The sequence below is a fragment of the Hyaloscypha bicolor genome (assembly GCF_002865645.1).
Source record: "Hyaloscypha bicolor E unplaced genomic scaffold K444scaffold_129, whole genome shotgun sequence".
NCBI lineage: Eukaryota > Fungi > Ascomycota > Leotiomycetes > Helotiales > Hyaloscyphaceae > Hyaloscypha > Hyaloscypha bicolor.
In genome coordinates, this window is record NW_020194631.1 from 799460 (window position 1) to 813312 (window position 13853).

At 50.8% G+C, this 13853-nt stretch overlaps 3 protein-coding genes across 3 annotated transcripts; 1 reads left to right on the top strand and 2 right to left on the bottom strand.

The window, feature by feature from the left end:
- Positions 1 to 162: 162 nt before the first annotated feature.
- K444DRAFT_112855 (uncharacterized protein) lies at positions 163 to 1045 on the bottom strand. Its single transcript, XM_024870339.1, has one exon. The coding sequence runs from the start codon at positions 894 to 896 to the stop codon at positions 363 to 365; it is 534 nt and encodes a 177-aa protein (XP_024731662.1). The 5' UTR covers positions 897 to 1045; the 3' UTR covers positions 163 to 362.
- A 3921-nt stretch (positions 1046 to 4966) lies between these two features.
- Positions 4967 to 7590, top strand: K444DRAFT_539279 (ApbA-domain-containing protein; the record flags this gene model as incomplete). The annotated part of the gene is made up of 5 exons (XM_024875613.1): positions 4967 to 5003; positions 5170 to 5290; positions 5351 to 5391; positions 5447 to 5879; positions 5931 to 7590. The coding sequence occupies 5 exons, from the start codon at positions 4967 to 4969 to the stop codon at positions 7588 to 7590; spliced, it is 2292 nt and encodes a 763-aa protein (XP_024731663.1).
- A 4746-nt stretch (positions 7591 to 12336) lies between these two features.
- On the bottom strand, positions 12337 to 13358 carry K444DRAFT_655507 (uncharacterized protein). Its single transcript, XM_024886015.1, has 2 exons — positions 13244 to 13358; positions 12337 to 13192 (listed from the first exon to the last, which is right to left on the bottom strand). Exons 1-2 carry the CDS (start codon positions 13314 to 13316, stop codon positions 12381 to 12383), a joined length of 885 nt encoding a protein of 294 aa, XP_024731664.1. The 5' UTR covers positions 13317 to 13358; the 3' UTR covers positions 12337 to 12380.
- Between the last annotated feature and the right edge of the window lie 495 nt (positions 13359 to 13853).

A 13853-nucleotide genomic window follows, 5' to 3' on the forward strand; every position in this document is an offset into this window, starting at 1 on the left:
AAATAAAGGGGCAGCTGCGAGAGAGAGATGAAGCATCAGTTTCCAGAAGAAGCAGAGACATGGAAACCTATCAGATGCACTTGCGGTCCAGAAAACGGAAACTAGACGGAGCGCTGCAGTGTTCTCCCTTCTTTAGCTTGAAGCAGTGGACGCGGAGGGCAACCCGGAGGCAAAGAGTCGCCACTGTGGAATGGGCAATGGGGGTTTTTGCTTTCCCATGGAGGGAGGTGAGGTGGATCGGAAGGGGGAGGAGCCGTGAATCCGTGATGAGGCAGCGGATCAGATAGTAAGGAGGATTGGATTGGGCGGAGAGAGTGGTAGCACGGTGCGGTCGGAGTGTGTGCTTGCTGCATGCGTGGCGATCAGAACATAGATTGCAAACTACGATTGCATGTTGTTGAGTTCGTATGCTGAAGTGTGGACGCGGGTTCGGGTTCCGTGGTTGGCTCAAGGAGAGGTCTGGTACAGGAATACGGGAGCTCAGGAACGGTAGGGTAGAAGCGGTGTGACAGGGCGCTGGATGCGCTGGCGATACCCGAGATTGTTTGTGGCAAGTGATGCTGCAGGGGAGCCCGATGTAGAAATGTGTTTGGCGTATTCAAGTGGTAAATGAAGATGGTAGGCTCGGAGATTTTTGTTGTTCGTGTGAGCGGGATGTGGGGGATAGGGTTGATCAAGCCCGTATCTGGAGAAGATCTCAGGAGGCTGTGTTGGTGGCACAAGATATGAAGACGAGTTGAAACAATTGGGGGATGCAGGTAAGACAAGAGGATTATTATTGAAAATGATATTGCGGAGTCCGGAGCAATACCCCTAAGTGCAGCGCTTATCTTATATCTTCTGTGCGGTCTGTGAGAGTTTCTGACCTTTGACAGAGCCTTCTGAGGACTGGTCATGGAATTAAGGTTCGTTTTGTGACGAGACAAGAGGCGGCTACTTCTCAGCCTGCCGGCCGTGATGGTATTTCCTCCTTTTTCCTTTGTTCCAGTGAACGGGAACTACCCAGCTAGCTGAGGCTGTGCTAGGAAAACATCCTGCCCGACTCGAACTTGGAAAAGGGGGAACGCTTTGCCACGCAAGAGGTGTGGCGATCCGTATTCGATACAACTTCGAATATTGAATGTCGTTGAAGCTAAGAATAGTGGAAAAGAGAGGGATTACTCTTCCCACTGGTCAATTCAACTCACTGTCGGTCATTTATATTCGATCGTCATGCTTTTTCGCCTCTTCAGTTGGTTTTCGTAGATCATTGAGGTTGAAGCCCCTGTAAGCCTTGGCGAAGTGACGAACTTGGAAGCATGGATTTCTTTTTTCAGCGCATGGGAATTGTTCAAATGCTGCATGCGTGACATGTCGCTAAGACGCTTATGGACGGTGATTTCTGTCTGATAGGATGCCCGTGTGAAATGAGCTAGCTGGCCCCTTAGGCTGATATGGCATGCTGGGGTTGACGGCATCTTCGGTAATTGCTCGCAAGAAAAAAAAGGGGCATTTAATAGAGAGGGTATCCTAGATACCTGGTTGAAAAGGTCCTTGTAAACAATGTAAAGGAGCAGGTCACAATCGAACCTATCTGTAGAGATCAGGTACTCCCGACTTGAATCGTTATAAGAGCACGGTCCCTGTCCTCGACAGTAGTAGTATTTGGAGCACCCCACCTGCCCCTTTGAAGCCGTGCCTCATGTTGACGTTTTTCATCTCGCTGGCCAACAAAAGTCGGTGCTCGGCGTCAACAGCAGTTGGTTCCTGTTTGATTCCCTGGAGACACCCGGGCTGGGGATGAGGAAGAGAGCAAGTGCAAAAGAAAAGTGCCGGAAATAGCTTGAAGTAGATTAGCTTCAGCATGTGGGATGAACGCCGTCGTCCAACATTTCCTCCATGTTTTCCAGAAACCATCACCGCCAAGCGGCGCATAAACTGAGGATCATCCACTTTTTATTTGAATCTTCGTCTCAAACTTTTCATGATCGCGTCAAGCTTATATTTCAAGCGTGCGGCTCGGTCTTCATTATTCTATAAAGTCGGCCCCTGAAACTCTCGCACTGATGTCTTGATACTTTGATCGAACGCATCTGTGCGAGGTGAGAGTTTGTTCGCCGTCGTCCCATGTTGCGCTACTTGCACTCGTGGCTTTGCGGGCTTGGACGCGACCAACGCCGTGCACAGGGGAATGGGTTTCGCGTTGCGGCCCCTCGCACGATCCGCAGCAGGGGCCAGCAGAACCAGAGACAACGTCATACATGCTTTTTTTCTTCAGAGAGCCCAGCGGTGAGAAATGTAGTTGTGCCCCTCGTGTCGCCGGATTCAACCGATTCAAAAACTGCGCTTGGTCATGCTCTGCCCTGCTGAGTGGAGCCGGTGCAGCGTGCGATATATTCTCCGATGGCATGGTAACAATAGGGGCTTCGGCTTTACGTGCTTATCGAGAAATCGTTATCTGAAAAGACCGGTTTGGCTCGCAGAAAGTCGCGTCCCCTTAACCCCGGAAACTTAGCCAAACATCCATAAGAGGACGCTTGTGAAGTTGCTTTGAAAGCGCCCCATCCCTTTCTCTGCATCTCGCACGGTCGAATTGCATCTGCGGGCATTGCGGCGTGTACCAGTGGCTATCCCATGGAGAAACCCCTACAAATTTCTAAGACAAACAGCGTCATCGACTTCAGAGCATGGGGGGAGGCCATAAATATCTGCGAAAGTTACTGCCGTCGACCAGAGAAGTTATCGCGCTGCAAACAGTTGAATAATGGATGAAAATAATTGTTCGAAAAGGGGGTGGCGGGGGGTGGCGGCGGTGATTTTGAGATCCAGGTTTTCTCAACGGCGTCGAACTTGCCCAACGACCTTGGTATAGAACCACGCTTGCGGACACTCACGAGAAAAAGACCAAACTTAGTCTGAAGCTTGTGAAAAACGAGGAAAGTTTTATGCGCGGAACGGCGGAACACGTGGTTTTCCGTCCATCAAGGACTCTGGCATACAAACTCCCCTGAGGCGGGTAGACGTCTCCACCGCCTATCAGGATGTGAGGGTAGCGAGTACGCGATTGTACGCCTGCCGTATTTCACGAGGGCAGCAGTGTGGAGCCATATGCAAAGAAGGGTGGGGAGCTCGGAAGAGCAGGACTTCCGAGAAGTGTGACGTTGAGACTCGAGAGAAACTATGGCTCATGGGGGAGAGCAGGTCGAGGAGTTGAACTTGGGGGCAGATGTTGAAGCTCCCCTGTCGTCGCAATCTTGTAAATCTTGCACAGCCTGTGCCCTTCCCTGCAGCGCTCGATCATCCCTATCAAATCCCCACTCTGCGCCCTGTGCCCTGCAGGCGAAAACGCACGACGAACGCCATCTACGATACCCCTTTAAAAATATCATGAACTGGCCCACTGGGGTTTCTCCAGAGTTCTAGGCACCAGCGGTCAGAAACCAAGCTTTTGTGGGGAGACATTTGGAGTCAGCACATACAGAAGGGGATACGAGAACTCTGCAGCTGCTACGTGTCCCAGAACTCCACGTATGTACATCTCGGAGCTCGAAGGGTGCTGAGTTTTGGAGCGAGACAATCGATGCATACTGTGGCTGTTGAATCGAGGTATCCTTTGTGCCAACGTATGGGCCTGCAAGCCCGTAAAGCTTCTTTCAGCTTGAGTAACCTTTACGCTTGACCCGTGCAATGATTCGATGGCTGCCCCGCGATTGCAGCAGCTCTGCTAGTTCTGCTTGCTTGATCGTATTGTCTGTCCTAGGTGCTGACTGCAACCTACTGTGCGAAACCTCCAACCGGATGTGCTAGACGTGAGGGATTGTGGGTGTTGCATGATTCTTCCATCCGGTTTCTCGACACAGGCCCTTGGCATCAACTGAATTGCAATTTGTCTGCACGCACGCACGAACAGTTATTGCAGTGCAGAAGAGAGGTGTCTGATTCTGGTCCATCCGCTCCCGGCCTCCCGAGTCCTCGTTGCCCGTCCTCGGCGCAGCGAGGCAAGATAAATCCCCTGTTGGCCAGTTTCCTTGGAAATTGGAAGTTGAAGCATCTCTGCCCGGCTCAAAGGGGGAAAGCGCGACTCGCCCGCAGAGGCCGACCTCTCAACCTCCTCGCCCGGGAATCTGGGGGCACCGAAGGCCACGCCACGCCAAGCCAGCCACCATCGAATCCCAACACTGCACCAGGAACGCAGGTGTACACAAGCGCACAACGCAGCACAGCACTGCCCTGCACTGCAGAACCGTCAACAACAGACTGCTGCTGCAAGCCTTCCTCTCGCAACGCTACTCGACAGCGTATGAATCCGCTGCCTGCGATATCGACTCGCGGCACTTCTCGTCCGCCTCGACACACATCGGCCTCGTCCTCACAACAACCAGTCAGGTCAACACAGTCTGGCTCTTGAATCGCCTCCTCTGCCCTCCCAATCTCCATGCGGCCCCCGTCCCGACTCCGAATGCCCCGAACGAACAGCCAGGGATTTCAAAGGTCGAAGATCCTGTTGCTGCTAAAGTAATATTGCCCACTGCCCTCAGCCAATCCTATACCTCCCTCCGCAAAGCTGCCAATCTGGTCGTTGTACGCGAGGATCTTGGGCCTTAACACCTTAAACCATTCGCTCCGTGTCAACGCCTTCTTCTCACACGCCCGTCCTCCAGCCAAAAAGCCATCAAACACGCTCTTTTGCAAATCACACAAACGCACGCACATCCGCAGCACAGAGATCGACCTTCACTGGCGGCGTCACGCTCGTTATAGCAAATTCTAGGATTCCCCTTCTAATTGCATCAGCCCTCGTTTGGTGCCGAGACAGGAGGCAGGGCCTAGCAGAAGCAACGCCCATTCACGACACTTTTGGGCGACGAACTGGAGGCGACTCGGCCACGGCCACCTCCCAGACGGCAGCGGCACGAGCGAGCGAGACTTTCAGCTGCAACCCTCAAATTTTGATCACCAAAGGTTACCCCTTTGGTCCAAGATCAAGATGGCGCCGTCACCTCCACGGCTGCGGATTCTTTCAGGTTGGTTTCCCTCGCACCATTACACTCTCTGAACAAAATACTCCACATTTCTTCCAAGACTTCACAAAAGCTTCAACATTCCTTCCGCGCCAGTCTCTCGTTTTTGCTTTTGTGCGCCGATGCATCAATTGCACCTTGGGAATGGACTTACTGAATGTCTGTGTAGTCGGCGGCAATGCTGTGTCCGCGTTCTTATCATGGCGACTGCAAGCCACAAACGCTTGCGACGTGACTTTGGTGTGGAAGTCTGGATTTGATGCCGTCTTTCAATATGGAATATCCTTCAAGTAAGTCTCGAAATGATGAGTCTTCATCAAACCGCAGGCAGGCAATTCTAATTCTCGCAGATCGACGTCCTTTGGCAATGAGCGGTTCAAACCTCGACATGGTACGTTTTGGATAAGAGAATCAATCGACTGCATTATACTAATATATCTTAACAGTTGTTCGAGCACCTGAGGAAGCAGCAAGTTCGAAAGAAGGCGCGTTCGACTACGTTCTACTCTGTGTGAAAGCCCTTCCCGATGTCTACGACCTTGCAGCCGTCATCGAATCTGTCGTTACACCACAACATACATGCATACTGGTCAACACCACACACACATTGGGTGTTGAGACACATCTAGAGTCGAGGTTTCCGAGCAACGTTGTCCTTTCCCTCGTCTCCGGCGCCGAAATCACACAATTAGGAGCAAGCGAGTTTGAACATAAAGGCTCAACAGAAATATGGGTAGGCCCGGCGAACAAGAATCCTGCGATGCCCAGCACAATACAAGGGGACATGGCAGATGCCCTCGCCATGACTTTGAGCAGTGGGCAAGTAGACTGCCATGTTTCTACCAATATTCGACAGCAGCAATATGAGCGGATGATCGGGTAAGCAGCAACATTACGAATCTTAATACAGGTAGCTAACTACAATTCCAGTCCGATTGCATTTCACCCATTGAGCATCATTTTCGACACACCATCACACGCTGCTCTTCTCGAAAAAGTTGGAGTCAAGGCTTTGATATCAGATGTTTTTGACGAGCTGCTCACCCTCGCAAAAGCTCAAGAATGTAGCTTTCCCGCTGATTTCAAGCAAAAGACGATGGCAGAAATGGTTCGACCCACAGAAGCGAATAGCATCATGTACCAGGATTTCGCAGCGAAACGGCCAATGGAAGTGGAAACATATCTTGGGTCGCCAATCAAGCTTGCACAAAGCGTCGGTGTTCGTGTTCCCCGAATCGAGACCCTGTACGCCATCCTCCACAATCTCAATATCCTCAATCAGCAAAGAAAAGATATTCCTGTGGCATCTCCTGGAGGAATGACCCCACCAGTAAGGTTATCTTCTGTGCCTCCTCCCAGAGCAATGATGAACGGTGCACTGAATGGCGTTGGACCGGGACCTGGAAGAGGGCGGGGAAGAGCACCTTCGATGAATGGGCCACCGCCAGGTATGCGAAGAGGTCCACCCCCTATGAATGGTGGTCCACCTCCCAACGGCTATGGACGGCCAGTTACCGGCAATGGTTATCCGCCAAGAAATCAATCCAGACGGGGCTCGTTAGAAGGCAACGATCTTGAGGAATTCAGCCATCTTGTGTTATACGATGACATTCCGGAGTCTGGGGAATCCAATTATGGAGATGGTTCTGATCTTGCACTACGAGAACGTGAGCTTATGCTAAGGCAGCGAGAACTTGCTCTACGCGAGCAGGAACTGCGCATGAGAGCTGGAGGCCGTGGCCCTCGCAGAGGTCCCCCAACACCATCTGTTCGGAATGGAGGCTTCGACGACGATGACGACGATGGATTTTTCGATCCTGCAGACGCTCCCGCTCCGCCACTAATTGACCCCGACAATTTCGACATGATGAGTGTGACTTCTCGGCGAAATCGAAAAGCTCCAAGCGCAAGCCAATTACGCAAGAATCCTGAATATGGCGACTCGTCTCAAGGACGAAGAGGAAATGGATATATGAGACCAGGGTTTCCCCGGAATCGGTCAAGCGCGAGATTAATAAGTCAGACGTCGGGGCTGCATGATAATATAATGGATGATCCGATGATGGGGTATTCTTCAAATCGATATGGAACCGTGGACAGGGGACAAATGCACGCTGAGTCGAGGACGAACTCATTGACGGCCGCCCGCCTCGACGAATTGCAATACGGCGGACCGGGCGGACCACCAAATGGGCAAGCACCTGGGTACGGTCGAAGGGCGAGCCAGTCGCCTGGCAACCCATACAGCCCGCAGATGGGGAGAGGAAACGGGAGACCATCACCACCAAATGGCCCGAATGGCTACATGGGACCACCGACAAATGGGAGACCTTCACCTCCTGGAGGCATGCGGCAACCTGTCCCACGCCATCCACCAGGTCAAGGCAATGCAGTTGCGCCGCAACAAGTTGAGCAATATGCTGGGGTGAGCGCCCTTCATCCACCCAAAGGTCCCATGAACGTTCGAAGTCTGACGGGTAGTGCGAGCGCTAGCGCGGGGAGTGGTGACAGCGCCAACATCGACTCCGAGCCATCGGCGCATAGCAGCCAGAGCAGTCTTGGGCCTCGACCACCAATCGGCGTACGGTGATACAAAGGGAGTTAGATGGGAAGGGATTGCTCGATATTGGTCATGTCCAGGGCGCGCATCATTTTCATTTGTGGAGATGCTTGCGGACATCAAGCCTCCAATTCACACCTAATATTGTCCACTACGACGGTCCTTTTCTCCATTCACGGCCTCTTTCGACTTCAAATTTGCATATACACTTCAGCTTTCTCTACCTTGCTTTAATGGGCTTTGAATGGAGAGGGCAAGAATACACGACGAGCATCCACGAGATGAATACCACTCAAGGAACAGTAATGACAAATATCGGGCAATAGACATTGGAGGGCTTGGTTTACACAACAAAAACCTGGCTATGGTCACCTGTCAGGGATGACGAAGTACATAAGCATGGTGCGCCACAACGCACACATTCTTGTTCTGTTCTGCTTTTCTTTACTGGTAATATTGCATCGGGGATCGGCGTCTTTGATGTCCCGCATATAATTTCTACTTTTGCTACCTTTCGAGTACGGCATTCAAAGGGTGGAGTTTCGAGTGTTGAAGCGGTTTTCCTGATCAGTTGGCGGATCTGGTCTTCAGTACACGGCGGATGAGGGCTGGGTCTGCTGGCTAGCGGAAGGGGAACTGCTCAGCGCTTGTGTATCAATCATAGGGAGACGGGAATGAGAAGACGAGTCCGTAGGTTGGATGGAGGATGACTTGGCGGGTCTCTTGTGGAGTTAGAGTAGGTTGTATAGAGACCTGAGATACTGCCAGGGGATGGTTAGGCCCCAGCGTAGGCAGGCGGTCATTTTCAGCAACAAATATGAAGAGTTCCCATTGGACTTTCCTGCTTGAATTGCTTCTGCTTCAACTGCTTTCATATGTGCTTTTGATCCCTGCATTTATCTCGCAGCCCACCGCATCTGATGGCTTTTAATCACTAACATGTCTCACTTTCCAACAGGCTACAGCCCATCTCACCTAAAACAGCTTGATGATTGCGTCTTAACGTCAGTGTGCTTGCTGGCGTGAGCCCGAAGGTGCGCAAAATTGAATATCTAGAAGCCGAAGAGCCTTCTAGTATGGGCGCCTAAGGACCAAATCCTCAATAGCAGTCGGAAATCGTTTTTGAGTTCTACTCTAAGTCCGAAAGATTCTTTTATCTCCCATCTCGTGCTCGCTCTCTCTGCTTTCCTTACATACATGTTTTATTATATTAGCCTATTTTATCCCTTAGCCTCGCTCCCCCCCTATTTCTTCGTGCTCCCTCTTTAGTGTAATGGATTCTCGAGATATAGAAATTACTAGAGGAGAGGGAGGTACGAGGAGTTTAAGAGTTAAATGAATACAAGAGCGAGCTAGGAGAAGCTGGGATAATCAAGGAAGATTGAGGGAGAGGGTGGGAAATGGAGTGATGTAGTGGAGCGGGCACGAGTGGGATGTCCGGGAAGACACTATTACAGCTACTCGCGCTTCTCCCCCTTTCTAGTCCCTTGCCCTAGTCTATCCCCTTTTGTCATTTCTGTCCCTTTCCTCCACTCACGCGTGTGTGCGTACGTATGTGCGAGTTCGAGGGACAGGAAGAGTAAGATAAATAGCGATGGCACGAGAGGTAGGAAATACAGGAGAGGAGGTGATGAAAGAGAGGGCAGTAGAGGTAACCAGGAAAGGGACTTCTACCAAAATTAATTCCCACTAAAACGAATATTAATCTCCGACAAGTAGACTATTTAACAGTCTATTTCCTCCATTAAAGGGTTGGTCCTTGTATGGAGCCGTGCTGGTGAGTTCGAACTAGATGGTGGGGGCATCCTTTCTTGTTAAGCTTCGGCTTTGGTTTCGGGTTGTGAGTTTGTTCCCGGATTGACAGCCAGGTTACCCGAATTCACTCCCGGCTTCAGTCCCGACTACACTTTGCAGAACATCTCAAGGTGATGGTTGACAGCCGGGTTACCCGGATTCACTCCCGGATTCACTCCTAGCTTCAGTCCCGACTACACTTTGCAGAAATGTCTCAAAGCGACGGTTGACAGCCGGGTTACCCGCATCTAATTCTGCCTCTGTCCTGACTACACTTTGCAGAATATATCTCAAAGCGACGGTTGACAGCAGGGTTACTCGCATCCACTCCCACTTTAGTCCCGACTACACTTCGCAGAAATACCTCCAAGCCGTTGGTTTGGGAGGGAACGCGCAGTTTGCGCAGAACAAACCATACCAGACGAAAATCCTTCCTCCGAGCCTAGGCGCTAATTCTCCAAGCATACAACATCAGTCAACCCGGCTTCCTGCCTTCTTGGACAACCTCAACATCCGACTTGCACAGAGTTCCACGCCATCCACGTCAGAACCAAACTTCAATTAGGATTCCATCAACGGCAACAATGGACCCACATCCTGTTTCCGAATTGACAACCAGCATGTCTGAGCAGCCTCAGCCTTCAATTGAGTTCAGCGACTTCCCTCCAGAGATCCGCCTCGAAATCTACCCACACGCCCTGGCGATGGGATGGGGCGCCAGCGCACCGAATCTCTTGGTAGCCCTTGCAAAGGAGCCCGATCTCTTCAAGGAGGCTAAAGAAGTGTACCTGAAAATCAATGCCAAAATCCATGATAGGAATCGAGTCGCTTACAGTTCAATCCATCTCAAGACAAAAGAAGGCTCGAAGCTGAAACACTTGTTGCTCAGCTGCACGAGCGCACCGTACGTACCTCTCCTCGTCGAATTAGGGAAGGCTTTGCTGCCCACCTCAGATGGAGAAAAACCACCTACTAACTTGAGTTTCTCCTCCAGGAACCAACGCTGCTCCCACACCCTCACCGGCTCCCTCCTCAAACTCAGGAACAACTTGAGTACCATCTCATTGGATATGACCGCCTGCCCCAGATTTCAACACAATACTGAAACGGGCTTGGGGTCAACGGGTGAGCTGAGCAGGATCGCTGAGCTAGACAATGCCTCCAGCTGCCTCACGCGAGTTGCTATTCGAATGCACTCTGTCGAGAAGATGCTGAGGCCAGGCTACACGGATACACAGAAGGAAACGTTCCGGGAGATCAGACGCGCGTTCATTGAGTATGCTAACAAACGTTTCGGTGTTAAGGGACGGTTGGAGCAGATTCCGGACGAGGCGCAGTGTCCTGACAGTTGGTTCTGGGAGGCGATGGACAATAAAGGAGGACGGTTGAAGATCACACCTAATTGACCTTGATTGGCTACAGAGGAAGCATCTGACACCGTTGCTTTAACGCGTGGTAAGATGAAGGGATCCCCTCTGGTAAATGGACTGTTCTTGGTGGTTCTGGAACGTTGGCGGATGCTGAACTATGAGTGGGCATTTCACAGGATTCTTGCAGTTGCTATTAATCCGTTTGTGAAGTATCAATCCTGCGGTTAGTGCTGAGTCTTAGCGTTGTGGGAAGAAAAGGGGCTTCGGTTCTCAGCCAATGAGCGTCGAGGACGGACGAGCTCCCGCCTTTCCACCTGAGTAGACTCAAAGGACTATTGGCCATCGGGTCACAGAATACTTCTTGCACAATTAAAAAGTTGTCCCCAACAAGTGTAGGCCATCAAAATATTGCAGTGAACTTAATTCCAACTCAAAGCGTGCTGAAGCGTTGACTTGCTTTATAAAATACCGTACCATTAAATCATCTCTAGGCTGTCTTCCACTTTGGCTCAGCCTTCTCTTGTCACTCAACACCTCGCCCTCCTTAGCATCCCAAAACCAAAGCTCAGCTCCATCTGAACCAGCTCTCGGGTTCAAACTTTGCCACAACTCGGTCAACTTCAAAGGCAGCTGGTAAATCGTCCAACAGCCATTGTAACTTTGTCACCATGCACTCCTTCGGGACCTGTGCATTGATGAGCAGCGCATATTCTAATCCCAGGCCTACGAAACTTAGGCAGCCCTCGTATCATCTTGAGGATTTGGATGGCAAGAGGTGGGACGTGGAGTTTGAAGTCGATGATAATGCTTGAAACGTTGATTTTTACGCCGGGTCTTTGAGCCAAGCTGAAGAAGTGGACGCGTGTATCATCTGAGCTTACAGCAAGGCGGATGATTAGCTAGTATGAAAGTACGAAAGCCACACTGAGATGAGTCGACTTGCACAAGATCTCCGCACGTGATGTGTAAGTGCTCTATCCTTTCTATCTCCTCTTTGGCTTATTGAGAAAGCCAACTTCAGTCTGCATGGTTATATGGGCATTTATTTTCAGGCACTCTGTCAGCGCTTCCAGAGACAATGTTTCACCACGTTGGTATTCGTAGTGCAACTGGCCTTGACCTTCGTTGACGAGATCGTAGATCCGTAAGCGGAGCTCTGGAGGAAGTAGATAGAATAAGTTAGCAGGTGGAGATGATGAGGATTTGCCTGATTCTGAAGAGGTCATTGTGTCGATTTCCTCTGAAACCAACTCGAAAAGCTCCGAATTGCTGGGTTCTTCAGACATGATGGCTGGAGGAAAGGCGGTCAAGTGAACCAAGGATTGGGGAGTGTCCAAAAATATATAGATCCCAGGAGCGTATGGAGAATAGTCAACGGATAATGATCTGGAGAATGAAATTTTTTGTAAGAACTGGAGAACCGTCAACATTCAACAGTCAAGCACTAGATGGAACATGCTGTTTAACGGATGAGTACGGAGAATAGTCACTGGTTGCCAGATATTGAGGGCCGGCAACACCGAGTTTGCGCTGATGGTGCGACATATTCCGAAATGATTCCCACAAGCATATCTTTACTCTGGACATCAATCAATGGAACTTAACTTGAGGTCCAGGCGTTTGCTCAACGGGGTATCAATTTTGTAGTTATACACTCTAACCATCCTCATCCTCTATTTCTTCCACCATCGCTGCTCGTGGCCCACGCTGCGCTGGGTATGCCTCATCACCTTCATCAGCCTCAACATTTCCGCTCTTCTTGGATGCTCCCATATATCCCGCTTTCTCTAAATTGTCCATTTCCTCTGGTTCCACTAAGCCTCCCACGCCCTTCGACTTGTCTAGCTTAGCTCTCACAGCAGCAGGTACAAAGCTCACAGCCTCTTTCCTCAAATCCCTAATCACCGGCTTCGCCTCATAAACGGTCTGCGCCTCCACCTTCGGCGCCGCAGCCTTCTCTGGTGCCCCATCCGCATAACCCACCCTCCTCTCATTATCACCCAGAGGCATCATATTCGCATTCGTGCCCCTCCCAGCATTATCCCGCGCCATCCTCTCCCTTCTCTTCTGATACCACTTATCCAGCACCTCCTTCGGAATCGGTGGTGGCGTATCCCTAGGCATCGGTATCCACTTCACGTCTTCCGGCACGTCCTCCCCGCTACTACTCTCATCATCCCTCCTCCTCTTCCCTAAAACCCCACCACCTCTCCCTTCTCTGCCCCCTCTATTCCCGCCATCTCTCCTCTCCCCAGAACCAAATTTAGGTGCAGCATCCCCTAACGATTCTCTCGCCTTACGAACGGCTTTCAGATCTCGCTCTAACCCTTCGAGGACTGTTTTCTCGTGCGAGGTAAGAGTGCCGCCGCTGGTCTGTATAGCTTTTAGTTCGTCGAGTTGCTTCTGAAGACGGTCTGGGTTTCGACGTGCGAGCTTTTCGTTGCGTCGTGATGCGGCTTCGGCTTTTCCTACAAGAAATATGTTAATGGGTGATGCAAACATAGGAGCTTGAAACGTACCCTTCTTGATCGCCTTTGCTTTCTCGGCTTTGCGCTGGGCTTGCGCAGGATTGATTGACTTTTCTTTGGGCATTGTGAGGCGTTTGGGAAATTCTTGGGAGTTGGTGGTGGTGTTGAGGTTGGAGAAATGTTCAGAGGACCTGATGGCAGGTGGTTCTGCCGCTCTTCACCGCCTCTGCTGCGATCAACCAGCCTCTCGTCAGGTCGAAACCTCCGTTCATCAAAGTATCTATCTGAACTGTGTCGAAGTTGACCATGTTTCGGTCGGAGCGAAACCCAGACGTTACTTTGGATCACAGAGGCTAGGATCAAAAGTTGTTCTATTCTCGATTTCCCTGTCGAACTACGAGTACCCATGGGACGCTTCAAATCCATCTGCCAGATCGCGACTTTTGCTCTGAGGTCGTTTTACATTTTCCCGTTTCGGGAGGAGAGTCCTCAGCAGCAGCATCGACAATGGAAAACTCCATGAAGCCCCAGGTTCTAGTGATTCTTTAGGATACTAGCGTTTATGGCAGGCTTTCACATATCATCTGATGTCTCTAGATTTCCCATGCGTTAGCACATACCGAGGTCCAGTCATGACCTTGCCAAGAGCTTGTTTTCGCTT

Excerpts from the sequence above, each read along its gene's own strand:
- K444DRAFT_112855 (XM_024870339.1), bottom strand. The coding sequence starts at position 896 with ATGACCAGTCCTCAGAAGGCTCTGTCAAAGGTCAGAAACTCTCACAGA.
- K444DRAFT_655507 (XM_024886015.1), bottom strand. The coding sequence starts at position 13,316 with ATGCCCAAAGAAAAGTCAATCAATCCTGCGCAAGCCCAGCGCAAAGCC. Across the intron at positions 13,193-13,243 it reads AGCAAAGGCGATCAAGAAGG|GAAAAGCCGAAGCCGCATCA; the intron begins GTACGTTTCAAG and ends TATTTCTTGTAG.